At 43.8% G+C, this 22,993-nt stretch overlaps 1 protein-coding gene and 1 long non-coding RNA gene across 2 annotated transcripts in view; one reads left to right on the top strand and one right to left on the bottom strand.

Annotated features, from left to right (window-relative positions):
* The window catches only part of LOC130274116 (programmed cell death 1 ligand 1-like), a 74,599-nt gene extending 67,855 nt beyond the window's left edge, over nucleotides 1-6,744 (top strand). Inside the window, exon 6 of the mRNA XM_056522036.1 lies at nucleotides 6,498-6,744. Coding sequence (XP_056378011.1) covers nucleotides 6,498-6,520 — 23 coding nt within the window. The 3' untranslated portion in view covers nucleotides 6,521-6,744. The remainder of the gene's footprint in view (nucleotides 1-6,497) is intronic.
* Nucleotides 1-22,993, bottom strand: part of LOC130274122 (uncharacterized) — a 95,888-nt gene that overhangs the window by 44,164 nt on the left and 28,731 nt on the right. The window lies entirely within an intron of this gene.

Genomic DNA, 22,993 nt, shown 5'->3' with positions numbered 1-22,993 from the left:
CTATGACCCACAGCTTGACCAATGGGCTTTAGTCCAGCCCCCCACTATATAAAGGGGCGGCCATTGCAATTAGCGCTCTCTTTTCCTCAGACTCTTCTGAGAGTAACATCAAAGTGCTGAGGCAGCAAGCACCAGAGGCCTTAGAGTCAAGTGATCAGCATCTGGAGTACCCCAAAAGCTACAAGTCTATGACTGCTGTCACTGAAGTTAGTCAAGTCCTGCACATAGTCAATTCAAGTCTAATTACAAGTCAAGTTAATTACAAGTATTGGTCCAGCAAGCTGCGAGGTCCTCTGGGTATGTCCACCTCTCTGCGAATTCTAGCCTTAGCTGTGAAGATAATTACACCTTTCTTCCATTTAGTAAAGCCTCCGTATACCTGTAACTGGTTGAGGACTCTTTATTCACTGCTAGCCCGTGGGATTACGGAGAATCCGGGCGTCTGGTGTTCCGGAACCTGAAAACCACACTGGCGTCACAAACACATAGGGGTTAATACCATCCAACCCCCGGAGTAAACAACACCTGATCTCACCACTCACTGCAACACACGTGGCCCTGCCACTACTCAATGTAGTGGCGCACCACATGGGTCTAGTCAAAAAACCAAGTGTCAGGCAGTACTGGAGCGGGGAAATACCTCTACCAGACCCCACTCTACGGTATCATTACACTGATAATGCGGCATATCACCTCCCCACCCCGAGGTGATCCAGCCTATGACCGGCTTTACAAAGTGAGGCAGGTCATTGATCACTTTGTGGCCAAATTTTCGGAGGCCTACGTACCCCTCAGGGAGCTCTCGGTAGATGAGTCTCTTACCAGTTTAAGGGGAGACTATTCCCTCGAAGCTGGCGTGGCATGGCGTTTAACTCTACAAACTTTGCGAGAGTACCTCCGGGTATATTTGCAAGTTTAGAGTATATGAGGGATGGGATTCCTGTATTGAACCCCCAGAAAGTCCCCCCACTCTGGGTGTTAGCGGGAAACTCGTCTGGGACCTTGTGCACCGATTGCTGGATAAAGGTTACCACGTGTACATGGACAACTTTTATAACAGCATCCCTCTGTTCACATCCCTTGCCACCAGATCCACGTCCGCTTGTGGGACTGTGTGGAAGAACCAGAGAGGCCTAGCTCTAAACTTTATTAAGACACCTATGACCAAGGGTGTGTCCCGTGCACTTACCCATGAAAACCTGTTGCTGGTCAGATATAAGGATAAGAGGGATGTCCTTATGCTGTCCACAATTCATGGTAACGGCAGCTCTCCTGTCCCTGTGCGAGGTACCACAACAACGGTCCTCAAGCCTGATTGTATTCTGGACTACAATCAGTATATAGGGGGAGTTGATCTCTCTGATCAAGTCCTCCAGCCATACATGGCCATGCGCAAAACATGGGTATGGTACAAAAAAGTTGTGGTCTACTTGGTACAGTTTGCCATGTACAACTCTTTTGTACTGTCCCAGTACGCTGGCAACACCGGGACATTCATCCAGTTCCAAGAAGAAGTCCTAAGGGCCCTGATCTTTGGCGACCGGAAAAGAGCAGGCCGGAGTTCCCAAGGAACTGGAAATATAGAATATAGGTGCCAGGCCAACACTTTCCAGGTGAGTTCCCCCATAGTGTTGAGCGGCATAGACCATATTCGAATTCGCGATTTTTCGCGAATATATGGCCGAATATTCGTCATATATTTGCTAAATTTGCATATTTGTAATATTCGTGTTTTATTTTTGTATATGCGAAAATTCGCGCATGCGGAAATTTCCATATGCGAAAATTAGCATATGCGAAAATTTGCATTTTCCAAATTTTCGCACAATGTGAAAATTCGTACGCCAGTCTCACACAGTAGTATTAGAGCCTTCTTTACACCACACAAGCTGGAAGCAGAGACGGATGATCACTGTGATGTGTACTGTGATAAAAAAAAAGGAATATTCGTAATTGTGAATATATAGTGCTATATTCGCAAATATTCGTGAATTCGCGAATATGCGATATTCGCAAATATAAATATTCGTGAGCAACACTATTCCCCCACACTGGAAAGATGGGATGATCCCATGAGTGTGTCACAGGAAGGGGATATGGAAGGACACCACCACTCAGTGTCACACTTGCCCCAATCATCTGGGCCTCTGCATTAAAAACTGCTTCAGGGAGTATTACACTTCCATGCAGTACTGAAATTTCCCTTTTCATTTAAATTTTCCATAATTTGACCCCAATGTACCAAGTCCAGAGTACGTTCCAAGTTTCAACCCCATAAACCACTAAATTTCCCAAAAAAATCTTTCATAAAAAAAAAACCAAAAAAACTGATAAGATCTCTGGGGGTATTCTTCCCAAAAATGGGTCATGGGTCACTGAGTCACTATCATCAAGGAATTTTTAAGTTGTCTCAAATGCGCAGCGCTCGCTCTTCACCTTAGTGGGGTGCGATTTGAGGCAACAGGTTAGGGACGGCCACACACATCACATTCCCAGAATGATGATTCAGAGCATAGGGTTTGGGGTGGGCATATTTTTTTAGTTTTGGCTATGCTCTGGGTCATCATTCTGGAAACATAACCTATTTTATCATTTTATGGCCCACTGTACCCCACTTTAGTAACCTAGTGTACCCCATGTAACGCTCCTTGAGGGGGGTTCCCGCTGTTCTGGCTCCATGTAAATGCTCAAGGCCTTTGACTGCACTCCAGCTCTTCCGAGACCTAGTGTGCACCCGCAGAGCAGTTTACGTCCTAATATGAGGTAAGTTCTTACTCCAAAGAAATGTATTTACAAATTTACAGTTACATTTTCTCCTATTGCCACTTGTGAAAATGAAAAATTTGGGGTAACCCCAGCATTTTAATGCAAAAAAATCAACTTTTCCTTTTCACATCCCACTTTAATGAACATTCATAAAACACCTGTGGGGTGTTAAGGCTCATTGTACCCTGTGGGGTGTTAAGGAGTAGTTTCCAAAATACTATGCCATGTGTTTTTTTTTTTTTTTTTTTTGCTGTTCTGGCACCATAGGGGCTTCCTAAATGCGACATGCCCCCATGTAGTGCGCCCGCAGTGCACTTGACGTCCTAACATGGGGTATTTCCATACTCAGAAGAGATGGGGTTACACATTTTGGGGGGCATTTTCTCCCATTACCACTTGTAAAAATGTAAAATTTGGGGGGAAAACCAGCATTTGAGTGCAATTTTTTTTTAAATTAATTTACACATCCAAATTTAACGAAAAGTCATGAAACACCTGTTACTTGCCTTGAATGGTGTAGTTTCCAAAATAGTATGCCATGTGTTTTTTTTTTTTCTGTTCTGGCACCATAGGGGCTTCCTAAATGTTACATACCCCCCTAAAAAAGGATTTCAGAAAAACTCACTCTCCAAAATCCCATTGTTGCTCCTTCCCTTCTGAGCCCTCTACTGCGCCCGCCGAACACTTGACATACACACATGAGGTTTTTCCTTCCTCGAGAAAAATTGGGTTACAAATTTTCGGGGGCTCTCTCTCCTTTTACCCCTTCAAAAACTGGGTCTACAAGAACATGCGAGTGTAAAAAATGAAGATTTGTAATTTTCTCCTTCACTTTGCTGCTATTCCTGTGAAACACCTAAAGGGTTAACATACTTTCTGAATGTCATTTTAAATACTTTCGGGGTGCAGTTTTTTATAATGGGGTCATTTATGGGGTATTTCTAATATGAAGACCCTTCAAATCCACTTCAAAACTGAACTGGTCTCTGAAAAATTCCGATTTTGAAAATTTTTTCAAAATTGGAAAATTGCTGCAGAACTTTGAAGCCCTCTGATGTCTTCCAAAAGTAAAAACTTGTCAACTTTATGATGCCAACATAAAGTACACATATTGTATATGTGAATCAATATATAATTTATTTGGAATGTCTATTTTTCTTATAAGCAGAGAGTTACAAATTTAACGCTGAAAATTTACCACTATGTTAAAGTAGAATATGTCACGAAAAAACTAACTCGGAATCAAAATGAAAAGTAAAAGCTTCCCAGAGTTATTAATGCTTAAAGTGACAGTGGTCAGATTATCAAAAAACGCTCTGGTCCTTAACCCCTTAACGACGCAGGAGGTAAATGTACGTCCTGGTGAGCTGGTACTTAACTGCTCATAGCAGCCAGGGACCCGCCCGTAATGACGGACATCCGCGATCGCGCAGATGTCCGCCATTAACCCCTCAGATGCCGTGATCAATACAGATCACGGCATCTGCAGCATCGCTGTACTTTGAATGGATGATCGGATCGCCCGCAGCGCTGCATCAAAATTGCAGTTTTCTTTTTAATTTCCCCACACAAATAGTATTTTATTGGTTGCGCCATACATTTTATGGTAAAGTGAGTGATGGCATTACAACAGACAACTGGTCATGCAAAAAACAAGCCCTCATACTAGTCTGTAGATGAAAATATAAAAGAGTTAGGATTTTTTGAAGGCGAGAAGGAAAAATAGAATTTGTAAATTACTTCTATTAAAAAATCTTACTTTTTAGGAGCTGTATACTAAAGAGAAATCCAAAAAAGAAATGCATTTCCTCTGATGTCATGACCGCAGTGCTCTCTGCTGACCTCTGCTCAGGAACTGTCCAGAGCTGGAGAAAATCCTCATAGCAAACATATGCTGCTCTGGACAGTTCCTAAAATGGACAGCAGAGGTCAGCAGAGAGCACTGTGGTCATGTCATCAGAGGAAATGCATTTCTTTTTTGGATTTCTATTTAGTATACAGCCACTAAAAAGTACTGGAAGGATTAAGATTTTTTAATAGAAGTGATTTACAAATCTCTTTAACTTTCTGGCACCAGTTGATTTAAAAAAAAAAAAAAAAAGTTTTCCACGGGAGTACCCCTTTAACGACGCAGGACGTATATGTACGTCATGCGCCGGCTCCCGCGATATGAAGCGGGATCGCGCCGCGATCCCGCATCATATCGCGTCGGTCCCGGCACTCATCAACGGCCGGGACCCGCGGCTAATACCACACATCGCCGATCAAAGCTGACCGCCGATTCTAAAGTGAAAGTGACCCGGCTGCTCAGTCGGGCTGTTCGGGACCGCCGTGGTGAAATCGCGGCGTCCCGAACAGCTTACAGGACACCGGGAGGGCCTTACCTGCCTCCTCGGTGTCCAATCGGCGAATGACTGTTCCGTGCCTGAGATCCAGGCAGGAGCAGTCAAGCGCCGATAACACTGATCACAGGCGTGTTAATACATGCCAGTGATCAGCATGAGAGATAAGTGTGTGCAGTGTTATAGGTCCCTATGGGACCTATAACACTGCAAAAAAAAAGGTAAAAAAAAGTAAAAAAAAAGTGTTAATAAAGGTTATTCAACCCCCTTCCCTAATAAAAGTTTGAATCACCCCCCTTTTCCCATAAAAAAGTGTAAAAAAAAAATAAATAAAATAAAAAAAAAAAACATATGTGGTATCGCCACGTACATAAATGTCCGAACTATAAAAATACATCATTAATTAAACAGCACGGTCAATGGCGTACGCGCAAAAAAATTCCAAAGTCAAAAAAAGCGCATTTTTGGTCACTTTTTATACCATACTATCAAAACAAAAATCATACCGATAAAAACTTCAGATCACGGCGCAAAAAATTAGTCCTCATACCGCCCTGTACGTGGAAAAATAAAAGAGTTATAGGGGTCAGAAGATGACATTTTTTAACGTATACATTTTCCTGCCTGTAGTTATGATTTTTTCCAGAAGTACGACAAAATCAAACCTATATAAGTAGGGTATCATTTTAACCGTATGGACCTACAGAATAATGATAATGATAAGGTGTCATTTTTACCGAAATATGCACTGCGTAGAAACGGAAGCCCCCAAAAGTTACAAAATGGCGTTTTTTCTTCGATTTTGTCGCACAATGATTTTTTTTTCCTTTTCGACGTGCATTTTTGGGTAAAATGACTAATGTCACTGCAAAGTAGAATTGGCGATGCAAAAAATAAGCCATAATATGGATTTTTAGGTGGAAAATTGAAAGGGTTATGATTTTTAAAAAGGTAAGGAGGAAAAAACAAAAGTGCAAAAACTGAAAAACCCTGAGTCCTTAAGGGGTTAAGGCCCAATTGGTCCAAGTCCTTAAGGGGTTAAGGTGAAAATGGGCTTGGTCCTTAAGGGGTTAAAGTATCAACAAATATAGATTTTTTTTGTGGCAGCTGGGAGGTGTGGGTGGTTGTGGGTTAAAAGAGATTTTGCTGGTTTATTATAAGGACTTAATTCATATTTACAATTTACAATGATTATTATGTTTCTCTGTCTTGGCAATCTGTGAAAAAATAAAGGAAAGAAAAAAAATTTCCAATGCTGACAATCCCTTTAACACTGTGACCGTATGTAAAGTTAAATAGTTTTTTAATTCTTCGTACATTAGGCCTTACGTACATTTTTTTAAATTATTTTATTATATATGATTTAAACCTAACTTTTCTTTTTTCCAGGTGACCGTTCCTCAACACTATGAATACATGGGCCGTTATACATATGCACTTTATAAAAATGGACTTTCTGTGGAATACATTTCTTTATTGTTGTGGAACATATAGAGCATTACTAGCTTTAACAAAATGTATTGTACATGTATTTTTACTTTATAGGTTGCTTACAATACCACAATGGCTAAACCGTTAGGGTTTGCTACTAAGTGTCTTAGTACTCCGGTGGAAAACATTGTTTTTCTCAAATAAAATGGTGCCAGAAAGATAAACAGATTTGTAAATTACTTCTATTTAAAAATCTTAATACTTCCAGTACTTATCAGCTGCTGTATGCTCCAGAGGAAGTTGAGTTCTTTGTTGTTCTTTTCCGTCTGACCACATTGCTCTCTGCTGACACCTCTGTTCACGTAAGGAATTGTACAGAGCAGAAGAGGTTTGCTATGGGGATTTGCTCCTACTCTGGACAGTTCCTGACATGGACACAGGTGTCAGCAGAGAGCACTGTGGTCAGACAGAAAATAACTATTCAACTTCCTCTGTAGTATACAGCAGCTGATAAGTACTGGAAGGATTAAGATTTTTCAATAGAAGTAAATAAAAAATCTGTTCAACCCCTTAACGACGAGCGCCGTAAATGTACGGCGCTGCTAAGCGTCACTTACCGCACCGCGCCATACATATACAGCGCTGAGTTCCGTGATTACTGCGTATCCAGACGCAGGGATCAGGCCTGGACGGCTGCTGTTAACTAACAACAGCCATCCCGGCATATTGCCCAGGCGGGTCCTGAACCCCCCCCCCCCCTTATCGGCGAACGCTGTGATTCATCGGTCAATTGAGACTGACGAATCATAGCGTTTCTCTGGTGACCCGATGGCCCGGAAAATCTGAGTGATTGGCGCTGTCCGAGACAGCGGCAATCACCCTGAAGGATAGGAGTGAGGTGGCAGGGGTGCCACCTCCTCTTATCAGTACTGACCGACCAATGGCAGGGGATAAGTACTGGAAGGATTAAAGGGGTACTCCACCCCTAGACATCTTATCCCCCATCCAAAGGATAGGGGATAAGATGTCTGATCACGGGGGTCCTGCCACTGGGGACCCCCGCAATATAGCATGCAGCACCCACCTGTATCTGCTTCCGGCAGCGCCGGAGGTTTTGGGTCCCGACCACGGGGACTGCAGATTGTGACGTCACGACTCCACCCCTGTGTGACATCACACCCCCGCCCCCTCAATGCAAGTCTATGGGAGGGGACATGACAGCCGTCACGCCCCCTCCCATAGACTTGCATTGAGGGGTCGGGCGTGATGTCACACGGGGGCTGAGTCGTGACGTCACGATCTTCCGTTCCCGTGGTCGGGAGCCAGAACCTCCAGCGCTGCTGGAAGCAGATACAGGTGGGTGCTGCATGCTATTATTGCGGGGGTCCCCAGTGGCGGGACACCCGCGATCAGACATCTTATCCCCTATCCTTTGGATAGGGGATAAGATGTCTAGGGGTGGAGTACCCCTTTAAGATTTTTAAATAGAATTTACAAATCTGTTAAACTATCTGGCACCAGTTAATTTAAAAAAAAAATTTCCCCTGGAGTACCCCTTTAACTTTCTGGCACCAGATGATTTGAATTTTTTTTTTCCACCGGAGTACCCCTTTAACTTAAAGGGATTCTCCGGTGCTTAAACATCTTATCCCCTATCCAAAGGATAGGGGATAAGATGCCTGATCGCAGGAGTCCCACAGCTGAGGACGCTCGTGATCATGCACGCGGCACCCGGTTTATAATCAGTCCCCGGAGTGTGTTCGCTCCGGGTCTGATTACGGGCGACTACAGGGCGGGCGGCTATCACGCCCCCTCCCGTAGGCTTGCATTGAGGGGCGGAGTGTGACGTCACACGGGGGCGGAGGCGTGACATCACACGCCGCCGGCCCTGTAGTTGCCCGTAATCAGACCCTGAGCGAACACGCTCCAGGGACTGATTACAAACGGGGTGCCGCGTGCATGATCCCGGGCATCCCCAGCTGCGGGACTCCCGCGATCAGGCATCTTATCCCCTATCGTTTGGATAGGGGATAAGATGTTTAAGCACCGGAGAACCCCTTTAAAAAAAAAAAAAAAAAACACATAGCTGTCAAGGTTTTGCAAGAAAAAGTGATACAATTACATTCATTGGCTTCCTGTTTCTCAGAACGCAGTAGATGTAAACTTCGCAAGTGCAAAACATTTGACTGATCTGTGGTTTTTAAACGTTAAATGAAATTGCCCAGTGTTCCTGAAATGATGTGCACACACATTATTTTGGGACTATTTCTGGTCTGTAAAATTTCTATTGTATTCACCCCTGCCCCCTTCCCAAAAAAAATTCTAAGGTTAATTTTATGACCATAATTGTTACGGTTGTAAAATTAAGTGTCGGGACCTTTCATTGACAGTTTATTTAAGCATTTCTTTGGGGACATAAACAGCCTAACATATGTTTCAAGCCATTTTTGGGCTATAACTGATGACAATAGTATATTTTACTGTTGAAAACTGTAAAAATTATGTAATACAGAATGTTCAAAGATTCAAGGGTGCCAGTCCATTTTCACTTTATTTTATGGGCACTGTAGCATTCATTGTTGAATTCTACAGTGCTTCACTATTAGATCACAGTGGCTTGCTATGCTACAGGGCAATGTACAGGCACTTACAAAAATAATTAAAGTAAAAATTTTCTGCAAATGCCTTACCCATTTTTGCTTTAAGAATGTTAATATATAAAAATAGAACTGTATCAAAACATTCATGCCTGGGAATGTGGTTTTAAAAATAAGAAGCCTTTACCAGCCCATCAAATATACATGCAATGAACTACATTTGAAGACCAATTGCCTTCAAACTAACATTGAAATGGAAATGTGAAATATGACTACATGTAGAGCTGGGCGGTAAAACCAAATATGTGTATCACGGTATTTTTGTGACCCGCGAGCGCTGTTCTGCTTCTCACCCCCCCCCCCCAAATGAATTATCAGCCCAGCGCTGCGCTGTCCCCATCGGGGAACTACTCAAGTCACCCGCAAGCACTGCCCTCCTCGTCCTCCTGTTTGTTGCGGGCCGCCGGCGCTGACACTCTATACTGTACACTGTATCCCTATGCCCGGGTTGCAAAAGATAAACAAAATAAACTTTAGCGCACCTTCCTACGTCGGCCTCATGCTCTTCCTGAGAATGGGAACGTCGGAGAGCCGTCAGCCTATCACCGGCCGCAGCGATGTTCCACCTCAGCCAGTGATAGGCTGAACCCACTGTCATGTAAGAAGACGGACGGCTCCTTACATGACAGTGGGCTCAACCCATCACCGGCCGAGGCGGAACATTGCTGCGGCGAGTGATAGGCTGACAGCTCTCCGACGTTCCTGTCCCCAGGAAGCAGGTCCGGACCGACGGGGGAAGGGGAGTTAAAGTTTATTTTGTTTACCTTTTGCAGCCCGGGCATAGGGATACAGCATACAGTATAGAGTGTCAGCGCCGGCGGCCCGCAACAAACAGGAGGACGAGGAGGGCAGCGCTTGTGGGTGACGTGAGTAGTTCCCCGATGGGGACAGCGCACCGCTGGGCTGATAATTAATGGGGGGGGGGGGCAGAACAGCGCTCGCGGGTCACATATGATTAGTACCCCGATGTGGGGACAGCGCAGTGCTGGGTTGATACTTCATTCATTCATTCCCGAGGGGGAGGGGCCCAACCGGTATTGCGGTATGGGAAACATTTTTATTGTGCAGGACAAAAATTTGGGTATTTGGTATGAGCCGGTATACCACCCAGCACTAATTATATGTAATAAAAATACATCAAAATAAAAAACATTTCTAGTTGTTGGATATACTCTCTGCTTATGAAATCAGCTATGTTACAAATAATAATTTAAACTGTATGTAATAATAATGTAAACTATAGTATATGATTATTTTAATAAAAACATTTTTTTTTTAAAGCCAAAACCCATAATTTTGGTCAAAACACATCATTCTTTACTTGATACTTTTTTTTTGCTTCTGTCCCGATACAGATACTGGTATCAGTATGAATACTGGACATTTACACAAGTACTTGTACTCATGCAAATGTCCCCTATACCTAATCCAATACCTGATGGAGGTGCCCTGTGCACCTCCGAGAGAGTAGTGAATGCATGGAATAGCCTTCCTGCAGAAGTGGTCACTGCAAATACAGTGAAGGAGTTTAAACATGCATGGGATAAGCATAAGGCTATCCTTCATATAAGATAGGGATAAGCATTAGGCTATCCTTCATATAAGATAGGGATAAGCATAAGGCTATCCTTCATATAAGATAGGGATAAGCATAAGGCTATCCTTCATATAAGATAGGGATAAGCATAAGGCTATCCTTCATATAAGATAGGGATAAGCATAAGGCTATCCTTCATATAAGATAGGGATAAGGCTATCCTTCATATAAGATAGAGATAGGCATAAGGCTATCCTTCATATAAGATAGGACCATGGACTATTGATAGGATTCAGATTATTGGGCAGACTAGATGGGCCAAATGATTCTTATCTGCCAACACATTCTATGTTTGTATGTTTTACACCCATTGCCCATTTAGAAAACATTTGACATTTCAGAGAAACAAGTTCTAAAGTTTTCACTAGGGTTTAGGTGTGGAGGTCCTCACCGATCACTAAAACAAAAGGGCAGAAATGCTCGGCCAAGCACTGTTTCTCCATACTAGCTGTAGACCAACTCAAATTTTATAAGCCCCTATTCTGTTAGTGAGGAGAGACAGAATTTGGCTATACAGTATGCTTTTACCTTTTTGGTATAGTTATCAGCAGGATCCTCACAGATTAATACTTCAGTCATATCTCTATGACCTGTCAAAAGTATTCTGAAAATGGAATTAACTGTAAAGGGAACCTCTCACCAGCAGTTTCAATATGTAACTGCTGGCAACAGGGTGTAGGTCATTAAGGGTGTATTCACAGGTAAAGCATACTGTGCATTTTTGATGCTGCAGATTTAAAGCTGCAGATATGAAGCTGTCTTCAGTCATTTAGTTTACATTCAAATCTGCAGCATGAAATCTGCAACTTCTAATATGTAGCATCAAACATGAGCTGGATACTATACGTGTGAATACAGTGATCCCTCCACTTACAATGGCCTCAACATACAATAGATTCAACATACAATGGTCTTTTCTGGACCATTGTAAGTTGAAACCAGACTCAACATACAATGACAATCTGGACAAAGACAGTCCAGATCTGTGAAACGTGTCAATAGTCGAGATAACCGACCAATCAGAATGGGCAATTTACTGGTAAAACCCCTGTATTACTGAAGCGTATGCACTGACTGATTTCTAGTAGCGCCCCCTACAGTACAAAGAGGTATTACATGTTCTGTACACTTTACCTGTACCAGGGTTATCTGCTCCTTTGGACACCAGGTGAGAGAGACTCCATGTTACTTTTTTTTCAGGACCCCGAAGAAGCTCCTGTCCTCTACATAGACCAGTGTTTCCCAAGCAGGGTGCCTCCAGCTGTTGCAAAACTACAACTACTTTTTTAGGACCCCAAAGAAGCTCCTGTCCTCTACATAGACCAGTGTTTTCCAAGCAGGGTGCCCCCAGCTGTTGCAAAACTACAACACCCAGCCTTTGGCTTTAATTCAGTTGTGTGCAGGTGTAAATGAGCTACCTGGAGTTATCGGGATGGTATCCAGGAATCCCCAAGCCACAGAGCCTGTGTTGTAAGTCTGCCTAGCACAGCTCCAAACATGTCTCCTGCTTGGTGACATTCCCCAGCATATGTTTCAGCGCAGCTTGAGCTGCTTTGGGATGTTCATGAATATGTATGTATATATATATATATATATATATATATATATATATATATATATATATATATATATATATATATATTAGTTTGTATATTTTATACAAATGTGTACAAATTTATTATAGGCATAGGAATTAACCCCTTAAGGACGCAGGGTTTTTACGTTTTTGCATTTTCATTTTTCCTCATCACCTTCTAAAAATCATAACGCTTTCAATTTTGCACATAAAATTACACATTATGGCTTATTTTTTGCGCCACCAATTCTACTTTGCAGTGACATTAGTCATTTTACCCAAAAATCCACGGTGAAACGGAAAAAAAATTAAATGTGCAACAAAATGAAGAAAAAATTTAATTTTTTAACTTTTGGGGGCTTCCGTTTCTACGCAGTGCATTTTTTGGTATAACACCTTATCATTATTCTGTAGGTTCATACGGTTAAAATGTTTCCCTACTTATATAGGTTGTATTTTGTCGTACTTCGGAAAAAAATCATAACTACATGCACGAAAATTTATATGTTAAAAATTCTCATCTTCTAACCCCTATAACTCATTTTTTGCGCCGTGTTCTTTAGTCTTTATTGGTACAATTTTTGTATTGATTGGACTTTTTGATCGCTTTTTATTCATTTTTTCATGATATAAGAATTGACCAAAAATACACTATTTTGGACTTTGGAATTTTTTTGCGTGCACACCATTGACCGTGCGATTTAATTAACGATATATATTTATAGTTCGGACATTTTCGCGCGCGGAGATTTGACATATGTTTATTTTTATTTACACAGTTTTTTTTTTATGGGAAAAGGGGGGGGGGGGTGATTCAAACTTTTATTAGGGAAGGGGTTAAATGACCTTTGTTAACTTTTTTTTTGCAGTGCTATAGCTCCCATAGGGACGTATAACACTGCACACACTGATCTATGCTGATCCCTGCAAAGCCATAGCTTTGCATGGATCAGTTAGATAGGGGCTTGATTGCTCAAGCCTGTAGCTCAGGCTTGGAGCAATCAATCGACGATCGGACACCGCAGAGACAGGTAAGGAGACCTCCGTCTGCGTCCCAGCTGATCGGAACGTCGCGATTTCATAACGATGTCCCGATCAGCCCGACTGAGCTGCCGGGAAGCGTTTACTTTCGTTTTGAGACGCGGCGGTCAACTTTGATTGCCCCGTCTGAAGGGTTAACAGCACTCGGCACATTGATCAATTCCGCGCGCTGTTAGCCCAGGGTCCCGCTGTGATTATCAGCAGAGACCGATCCGGTGTGATGTGGGGTCACGACGTGACCCCGTTTTAAACACCGGGCGTAGGTCGTACAGGTACGCCCTACGTCCTTAAGGAGTTAAATATAGGTGACTGGCATTTGTTTTCTTGTATTACTTAGCACAAGTTACACTGAGCAGTTATCTGGAAGGTTTTACATTAATATATATATATATATATATATATATATATATATATATATATACACACACACACACACACACACACACACACACACACATATATATAGGCCCTACATTGCACTGTGTGAGATATGAGCACATAACTTAAGCTAGCTCCATACCCGGTGGCTGCTTTTAGCATTAGAGGGCTACAACTAAATTATCTGTTTAAACAGCAACATTTAAAGGGGTAGTCCACCCCTAGACATCTTATTGTGGTGAGCATGTGGGGATGTAGGGTAGGAAGGGTGTAGCTGTGCAGTTATGAAAGGTTGTTAGATTAACCCTTAATTGTTGTGACGCCAGGGTGCGGGTTCCTCTCTGTATATATATCCTACCGCCACCCGTCCCAGGTAGAATTGAGTTAGATTGAACTCACGGTTTTGTATTCGGCTGAAGTTAGCAGGCTTCAGGCCTAGATTTGTCTTGCAGGTATACACAGAGCTCTGCTCGCTGTCATATCCCAAGGGAAAGAGAGCGATCATTGGGTAACAGCGCCCTTATATCTAAAGGGGCGGGCTTCAAGCTTATTGGTCCTCCAGACCTGTCAGTCCTAATACAAAGCATTGTGGTACAACATGTGACATGAGCACCTGACCTGAAAGGTCCTTAACCTTAGCAGAACAATATAATTATTAATCATGTGACCTAAGGTCCTGGAAGCAATATTTACACTATACATTATATATATAATAAACAGATTATATACACCAAACACATAAAATTAAAGAAGGAAGAGGTGACCAGGGGTTATCCCACTAGGAGGATCCTTCTGGTACGCAGGAACTCTGACTTTGGAGACTTACCACACAAGGTACGGTACAACGTATGGTACCGAGACACCACATTATCCCCTATCCAAATGATAGGGGATAGGATGTCTGATCGCGGTGGTCCCACTGCTGGGAACCCCCACAATCTCTCCTGCAGCACCCCTGTCATCCTGTGCACGGAGCGAGCTTCACTCCGCACCTGATGACTGGTGATGCAGGGGCCAGAGGATCATGATGTCACGGCCCGGCCCCCTCATGACATCATGCCTGCCCCCTTAATGCAAGTCTATGGTAGGGGGCGGATATTGGAACTCTGCCTCTAGACATGTTATCCCCTATCCAAAGTCGCTGGGACCCCCCCGCGATCTCGGGGCCGGCACTGTGGCGTTCACGTACACAGAAGCCTGGGGCTTCCGAGTTCATGACGTCACCCTTAAGCCCCTCTATTCATGTCTATGGGAGGAGGCATGATGACTAGCACACAGCCGTCATGCCCCCTCCCATAGGCATAAATGGAGGGGGCATGGGGTGAAGTAATGAACACGGAAGCCCCCTCCGTGTTCATGAATGCTGCAGCACCAGCACGGAGATCGTGGGGGTCCCAGTGGTCGAAACTCTGCCAGTATCAGACATGTTTTCCCCTATCCTTTGGATAGGGGATAACATGTCTAGGTGCGGAATAACCCTTTAAACAGCCCTACTGTGCATAATTGGTGTTCAGTGGTTCAGATTGGCTCCCCAGGAAATGGTCATGGGTATTCAAACCATTTTTATGGCAGCCCAAGATCTTTGCAAAGCCTCTGTAGCGGCCAGAACTCTGCTATTCATACAGCCTGTCTATGAATCAATGCTGTACAAATTTTAAGTAATGCATTGATCTGTATGAACAATTTAATAATGGCTCATTCAAGTTCCTTGGAGGGGGGCCACTTGGAAATTCGCCACTGAGTGGCAAGTGACATGTCACCCCCCCTTTTTTTAAGTGACATGTCACTTGCCACTCAGTGGCGAATTTCCATGTTTTAATAGTTGCCATTAAAGGTTAAGTTTTATTGGATACTTCTACCCAGGAGCCAGACCCTATCTTCTATTCCTTTTCTCATTATTGATCATGCACTGCAAGTCCATTACAAATTACAATTGGTCCTGCACAAAACAAGCCCTCATATGGGTGCAAGGATGAAAAAATAAGAGAGTTATGGCTAGTAAAGGGCAATGGTAATAAAACATAAAAACCGTGTAAGGCTCCTTTCACACTACCGCTACTGCCCATCAGTAGCGGGTCCGTTGGAAGATAGTGGGAGAAAAATGAGTCCTTACGATGTCTTTCTCCAGCTATTTGCCCCCGGAACAACGGCCGCAATAATGGATGTCAAAGAATCCCATTCAAGTGAATGAGATCCTCTGTGCCAGTCATGTCTCCCATCGGGCTCAGTCACACTAACGGCCGTTAAAGGCAAAAAAAAAGAAAAGAGCCTAAACGGCCGTTTGTGGTGAGGCTCGGCGGCAGTGTGAAGGTAGCCTAACAGGAGATCAATCATTGCATCGGAAATTCTACAGTTTAAAATCTGATGTGGACAGCCACAGAGAGCCCGCCCTCTTTCAAACACGCAGTGGGAAACCCGCAAATAAATCCACTCATGTGAACGAGCCCTTATACAGCTAATATTTGCTGCATATGGAGCAGGCTCAACTACTGTGCCTGCTCCATATGTTCCCACCACAGTTCTGACATCAGAGTACATCGAAATTTGGCTATATTAGATTTTTTGACTATTAACCTCACCTTATTTTCTGTGCCTTGCTTTCGCCCCAGTGACTGTGATAGCTTTGACAGCTATGTATAGTCAGTATACAATATATGTCATCACACCCTTGGCTATGCTTAATGTACAATTTTGCAACGAAAAAGCTGTACTGATGGTAGGAAATCCAGTTTCATTTTTCACATGTATTAAAGGGGTACTCCGGTGAAAACCTTTTTTCTTTTAAATCAACTGGTGGCAGAAAGTTAAACATATTTGTAAATGACTTCTATTAAAAAATCTTAATCATTCCAGTACTTATTAGCTGCTGAATGCTACAGAGGAAATTCCTTTCTTTTTGCAACACTGATGACATCACGAGCACAGTGCTCTCTGCTGACATCTCTGTCCATTTTAGCAACCATGCATATTAGATGTATGCTAAGGGCAGCATGGTGGCTCAGTGGTTAGCACTGCTGCCTTGCAGTGCTGGGGACTTGGGTTCAACTCCCACTAAGGACAACAATAAATAAAGCGTTGTTATTATTATTATAATAACGTCAGCAGAGAGAACTGTGCTCGTGATGTCATCAGAGAGCATTCCAAAAAGAAAAGAATTTCCTCTGTAGTATTCAGCAGCTAATAAGTACAGGAAGGATTAAGATTTTTCAATAGAAGTCATTTACAAATATGTTTAACTTTCTGCCACCAGTTGATTTAAAAGAAAAAAGGTTTTCACCGGAGTACCCCTTTAAACCATAAAACATGAAATAACCAAAATAAATAACTAAGTTTCTAAAGAAAGAAATACCCTGAATATTTTCTATGTTTCTTACTGTAAAATCCCTGTAATAAATAGGGTATATTTGCTATCATCATGATTTATTTTCATCCATAGTTTACTCTTCCACTTCCCTTAACAAACAAGTAAAAATTGCAGAATTGTGTGGCTAGGCATTAGCACTTTTTGCCACATATGAATAATGAAGGGGAAATACAGTGAAAATTATCTTAGATACATATGTAAAAGATGAGATCTTGCACGTAACGAATTTTCATAAACAAAGCTCTACTGTATATAAAGAGAAGCTGTCACTAGCATTTTAAAGTGACCCTAAACTTTTATACGACTTAACAAAATGTCAGAGACATGTCAAAAGTTGTGATCAGTGTGGGTCTGGCTGCCAAGACCCCCACTGAGTGCTAGAATGATGGGATAGAAGCCCTTGTATGAGCGATTTGTCCCTTCGTCTCTGCTTGAATTTCTTCTAGTCTATAAAGGCCCATTAACATGGCAGAATTTCCTAGTGGAATCTAGCTTAAAGGAAAACGGTCAGCCTGTTCACCCACACTAAAGCCAATGCACTGGTTTATAGTGTGGGTGAACAGGGGGTCACTTACTTAAATGTGCCCAGTAGGTTCTAAGATATGTCCCCCATAAGATCCTCTGCTAAATTCAGTTAATTGTGCACAGGAGGCGGGACTCCGCTTGCTTAATATACATATTCATTGTCTGTGACTCCCCTTCACTAGGATATAGGGGGGAGGGGCTCCCCCCACTCAATTTACATATTCATTGTCTGTGACTCCACTTAATTAGGGATGTGGCCGCCGATATCAGTTGGCGCTAGGACCAATCAGACATGTGCCGTCTCCATTGATGGCATTGAATTTCCTAGCCAATTCTGCTAAAAAAAACCATCTGAACATGTTTTCTGTTTTGGCAGACTTTGATTTGCAGAATTACTAAGGCACAAAATCTTCTGTGTGATAGCGGAAATCCCATTCACCACAATAGTAGCTCCATGTAGCAGAATTTCAAAGCAGAATTTTTAAGCCGGTTTCCGACAAGAAACTCTGCGTGTGAATGGCCCCACAGACGTTTACTCATTTTGTACTCCATGTGCTTGGCATTCTGAAGAATGACAGGCAAAAATAAAAGGGCACAGTACTCAGGTAAGCACTTCTGAACCTTCGTTCTAGGTTTTGGTAGGGGTCTCTTCAGCCAGACTCCATCAATCACAACTTTTGAAACATCTCATTGACATGTTAGAAGCTGTGTGAAGGTTTACAGTAGGTACCCGCTAATGTTTATCTACCTTCAAACTAACCACACAAAATATATTCAGTAAAATACCATTTATTACTATATCAAATACACATATATACATGAGGAGAGACTTCTTTCTGGCCACTCTGCTAAGAAAGCCCAGATTGGTGTAGTGTTGCAGTGACCTTTTGAAAGTTCAAAGACTTTCTGAATACATTATATGCACATTTCATGTTTTGTATTTGGTCTTCATTTGGGGAAAAAGCAAGCTAGGATAGCCATTTTTTTTTAATGTCATTTCAGGTCTCCCCATTTACTTTTCCAAATCCATATAGTACCGTATATACTCGAGTATAAGCCGAGTTTTTCAGCACCCCTCGGCTGTCCGGGCATGCTGGGAGTTGTAGTTTTGAAACATCTGGAGGTCCTCATGTTGAAGACCACTGCGGCCTTCGTCATCATCCAGCCCCCCCCCCTTTAGTTTTGTACTCACCTCCCCTCGGCAGGAAGGAAGGGGGAGCTGGTCCGGGCTCTCTGTGCTGCAGGGACCGTCCAGTGTGGAGGGATAGTCGTTGCGGGCTGTCCATCTTCACCGGGGGGGCCTCTTCTCCGCGCTCGGCCCCGGAATAGTGACGTTGCCTTGATGACGACGCACAGGGACGTTCATGCGCAACGTCCCTGTGCGTTGTCGTGAATGCAACGTCCCTATTCTGGTCCCCAAGAACAGAGAAGAGGCCCCCCCCCCCCGGTGAAGATGGACAGCCCGGAACGACTATCCCTCCCCACCGGACGGTCCCTGCAGCACAGATGGCCCGGACCAGCTCACCCTTCCTTCCTGCCGAGGGGAGGTGAGTACAAAACTAAAGGGGGTGGGGGGGGGTTTGGATGATGACAGGCGGTGATGATGAAGGGGGGATGATGACAGGCGGTGATGATGAAGGGGGGGTGGGATGATGACAGGGGGATGATGACAGGCAATGATGTTGAAGGGGGGGTGTGGGATGATGACAGGAGGATGATGACAGGCGGTGATGATGAAGGGGAGGATGATGACAGGGTGATGATGATGAGGGTGTTAATGACAGGGGTCTGGATGATGACAGGGGGGGGGGGATGATGTATTTCCCACCGATGGCTTATAGTCGAGACAATAACTTTTCCTGGGTTTTTGGGGTGAAATTAGGGGCCTTTGGCTTATATTCGGGTCGGCTTATACTCGAGTATATACGGTAATATAGAATTGAAAAAGTATACAATGAGTCCTTAAAAGACATTATAAAATGGTGCTGAAGTACAAAAATGGCTATACTAGCTTGCTTTTTCCCCAACTGAAGCTCAAACTTATTGTAGACAGTTAAATAGTACCTGGGATCAAACCATATTTTCTAAACTAACTCCGATTATATTCCCTAACTAATCCTAACACCCCTCCTGCCCTTAATTTTTTCCCCCTAGCTTTAAAAAGCTCTGTATCATACCTTTCTTCTTGCTCACATTGTGTGAGCTTCCAGCAGGAGAATGTGGGCGTTCCCCAACAGGCACAACATCACTGAAGTCTGCGTAAGCTGTGCCTCGCCATGCCCCGCACACACTTCCTGAGTTTGGTCTCCTGCCAGGCTGGGAGGAGACCAAACTAACTGACTTGCGGCAGGGAAGAGAACAGAGCCACCTAGTGGCCGTTCTTCAATCACATTAAAAACATATATAGGTTGAGAATTTTAAACAGCAAGTAAATAGCAAAGTGTCTTATAATTACATAAGGAAAAATATATTAAAATGTTTAGTTTGGTGACAGGTACTCTTTAATATTATCACTAAAGAAACTGCAGCCTGACAGCACATACACCAGAAACAAAAGTATAAACTGCAGGGTTCCTGGTAAAGAAAATATTCCAGTCTTCAATCTTCACTGAAAACGTAGGGCTGCCGCCGGAAGCTCTGCGTGTATAATCATCTGAAAATACGCAGCATATTTCTGGCTGCTGCAGATGATTTTGCGCAGCATGAAATATGCTGCGTATGTGGTAAGTGGGACCGTACCCTCAAATGTGTCGCAGGCTGCCCTCCGTGCGACATTTCATTTGGAACGTTTACATGTCATTACCATGAAGTGTTCTTATTTAGAGAACTTTGTGCAGTGGTCACAAATCATGTGCGACTTTTTGTTATCACAGGGCAAGTCTACCCTGCCCTACAGAACTCTATACGACAATTGTATTAAGGGGGTACTCTTCCCCTAAACATCTTATCTAGCTAGAACCCCCCCGAGATCTCCGGGCCCGCACCCCGGCATTCCGAACATGGAAGCTTGGGGCTTCCTTGTTTTTTGACGTCACGCCACGCCCCCTCTATTCTTATCTATGGGAGGGGGAGTGACTGCTAGTCCCAGCAGCCGTATCCTCCACGATCAGACATATTATCCCCTTTAAGGTCTGTACGAAATTTGATACATTTGTCACACGGCTGCCACCTCTCTGTGACATTTAACCAGACTGGAGTAGAGCAGTTCTGTGTTGATTCATCAAAGTTTGTGCACCGTTTAATAAATTTGGCGCACGTCCGCAACTTTCACTGCCACATTTGGACTCTAAGGGGGAGATTTATCAAAACCTGTGCAAAGGAAAAGTTGCCCATAGCAACCAATCAGATCGCTTCTTTCATTTTGCAGAGGCCTTATTAAAAATGAAAGAAGCGAGCTGATTGGTTGCTATGGGCAACTGGGCCACTTTTCATCTGGACAGGCTTTCATAAATCTCCACCTAAATCTGTAGAAAATGTACACCACTGGGGGCGGAGCTAGCAGCTGGCTGAAGCAGACATGCAGCACCTCAGCTCCTGAAACTACGGGACTTTGGAGAGACTTTTCACTTATCCCAGCTACTCACTCTGACCGCACAGGTCAGCACCTTTATCCCTACTCTCGGGATCGTTTATAGCCTACTTGGAATAGCTTTAATGCTCTGTACCTGGAGATATCTGGCCACATAGTTCCGGCCCTGGTCTCCTACCTCACTCCTCGTGTGGCTGCCATCTTTTTCTCCCAGGACCTCCTCATTTGCTGTATGGGGGAGATCCCTGTATAAAAAGCCCATATATCGAGACAGCAGCCAGCAGGCTCCATGATTCCCCTAAAGGAAACTGCCTGCTGGGCTGAGTGGCCTCCTTTCCACCATTGTATTTCTACCTGGAAACCGGAGCTCCTCATTACAGTTCTTTCAGTTTCTGGTATTATACTGCCACCAAGTGGCTACTTGCATTTGGATAAGCACATCCCTAATTTCAGATTATCCAATTTTACTGCACTGCTTATGCTTCTTCAGTTTTTTCCCTCCACTAGCTTCCCTCTGCTATTTGTATGGCATGCCAGTAGCCGATAACTGGCGGAACTTTTTTTTATGAGTATTACTATTTTGCTATACCACTTTTAGTATTCTTTATTCTACATTCACCCATCTTTGCCTCATCTCTCCACCCAGAGACTGTCTGTCTATCACTCTGGATAAAGTACACCGATATTAAGAGGTGACTATTTTTCCCTGAAGCCGGTTGCCTCCCCCTAGCACCTATACCACTATGATCATGGTGACTACTATATATCGCTCCACTTCTCTCCACGCTTCTTCCCTCTGCGGATGAGAGGCAAGTTTACCAAACGTAGGGCTAAAACCTGGGCCGGACTGGGTGTGAAAACCAGCCCTGGAAAAAAATTACATACCAGCCCCATACTGTTGCGTCATTATACCAGCACCTCGTCATTTTCTTGTTCATAAAAGGTAAAATCATGCATTTTAAAGCATATTAGTTCCCCCCACATTAGGTGCAGTCACCGAGGACAAGCGGGGCCCTGTACACCGAGGACAAGCGGGGCCCTGTACACCGAGGACAAGCGGGGCCCTGTACACCGAGGACAAGCGGGGCCCTGTACACCGAGGACAAGCGGGGCCCTGTACACCGAGGACAAGCGGGGCCCTGTACACCGAGGACAAGCGGGGCCCTGTACACCGAGGACAAGCGGGGCCCTGTACACTGTGGACAAGCGGGGCCCTGTACACTGTGGACAAGCGGGGCCCTGTACACTGTGGACAAGCGGGGCCCTGTACACTGTGGACAAGCAGGGCCCTGTACACTGAGGACAAGCCCCCCCCCCCATCTGCCAGCTAGCTGTTGGAAGACTAAACTCCCAGCATGCTCAGTGAGGACATGCTAGGAGTTGTAGTTCTACCAGCTAGCCAGTGGGAGGTAGATGCGGGTAGATGGCTGGGGAGCGGAGCTTCACAAAAAGTTGTACAAAAAGTGGCAGTTTGTGACTTTTTGTGCACCTTTTTTAAAATGCTACAGCACGTTTTGTAAGCCAGGTCTGACCTGGCTTAAATTTGCAACTGTTTTTAAGGGGGTTTGGACTGGGACCAAAAATACACCCTGACATTTAAGAATAAGCAGTCCATTTTTTTTTTTTTATTGGTGGGGTCTGAATGCTGGGACCTCCACCAATCACCTCGCTTCAAGTTGCTCTCCAGCTGCTGCAAAGCTACAACTCCCATCATGTCTGGAGCCTCAGGCATTATGGTATGCAGTTTTGTAACAGTTGAAGGCCACAGATTGGAGTACAGTGTCCCC

This window comes from Hyla sarda, chromosome 1 (assembly GCF_029499605.1).
Source record: "Hyla sarda isolate aHylSar1 chromosome 1, aHylSar1.hap1, whole genome shotgun sequence".
In the NCBI taxonomy this organism is placed as follows: domain Eukaryota; kingdom Metazoa; phylum Chordata; class Amphibia; order Anura; family Hylidae; genus Hyla; species Hyla sarda.
Note: the sequence above shows the minus strand (reverse complement) of the source record. Positions and strands in the feature narration are given on the sequence as shown.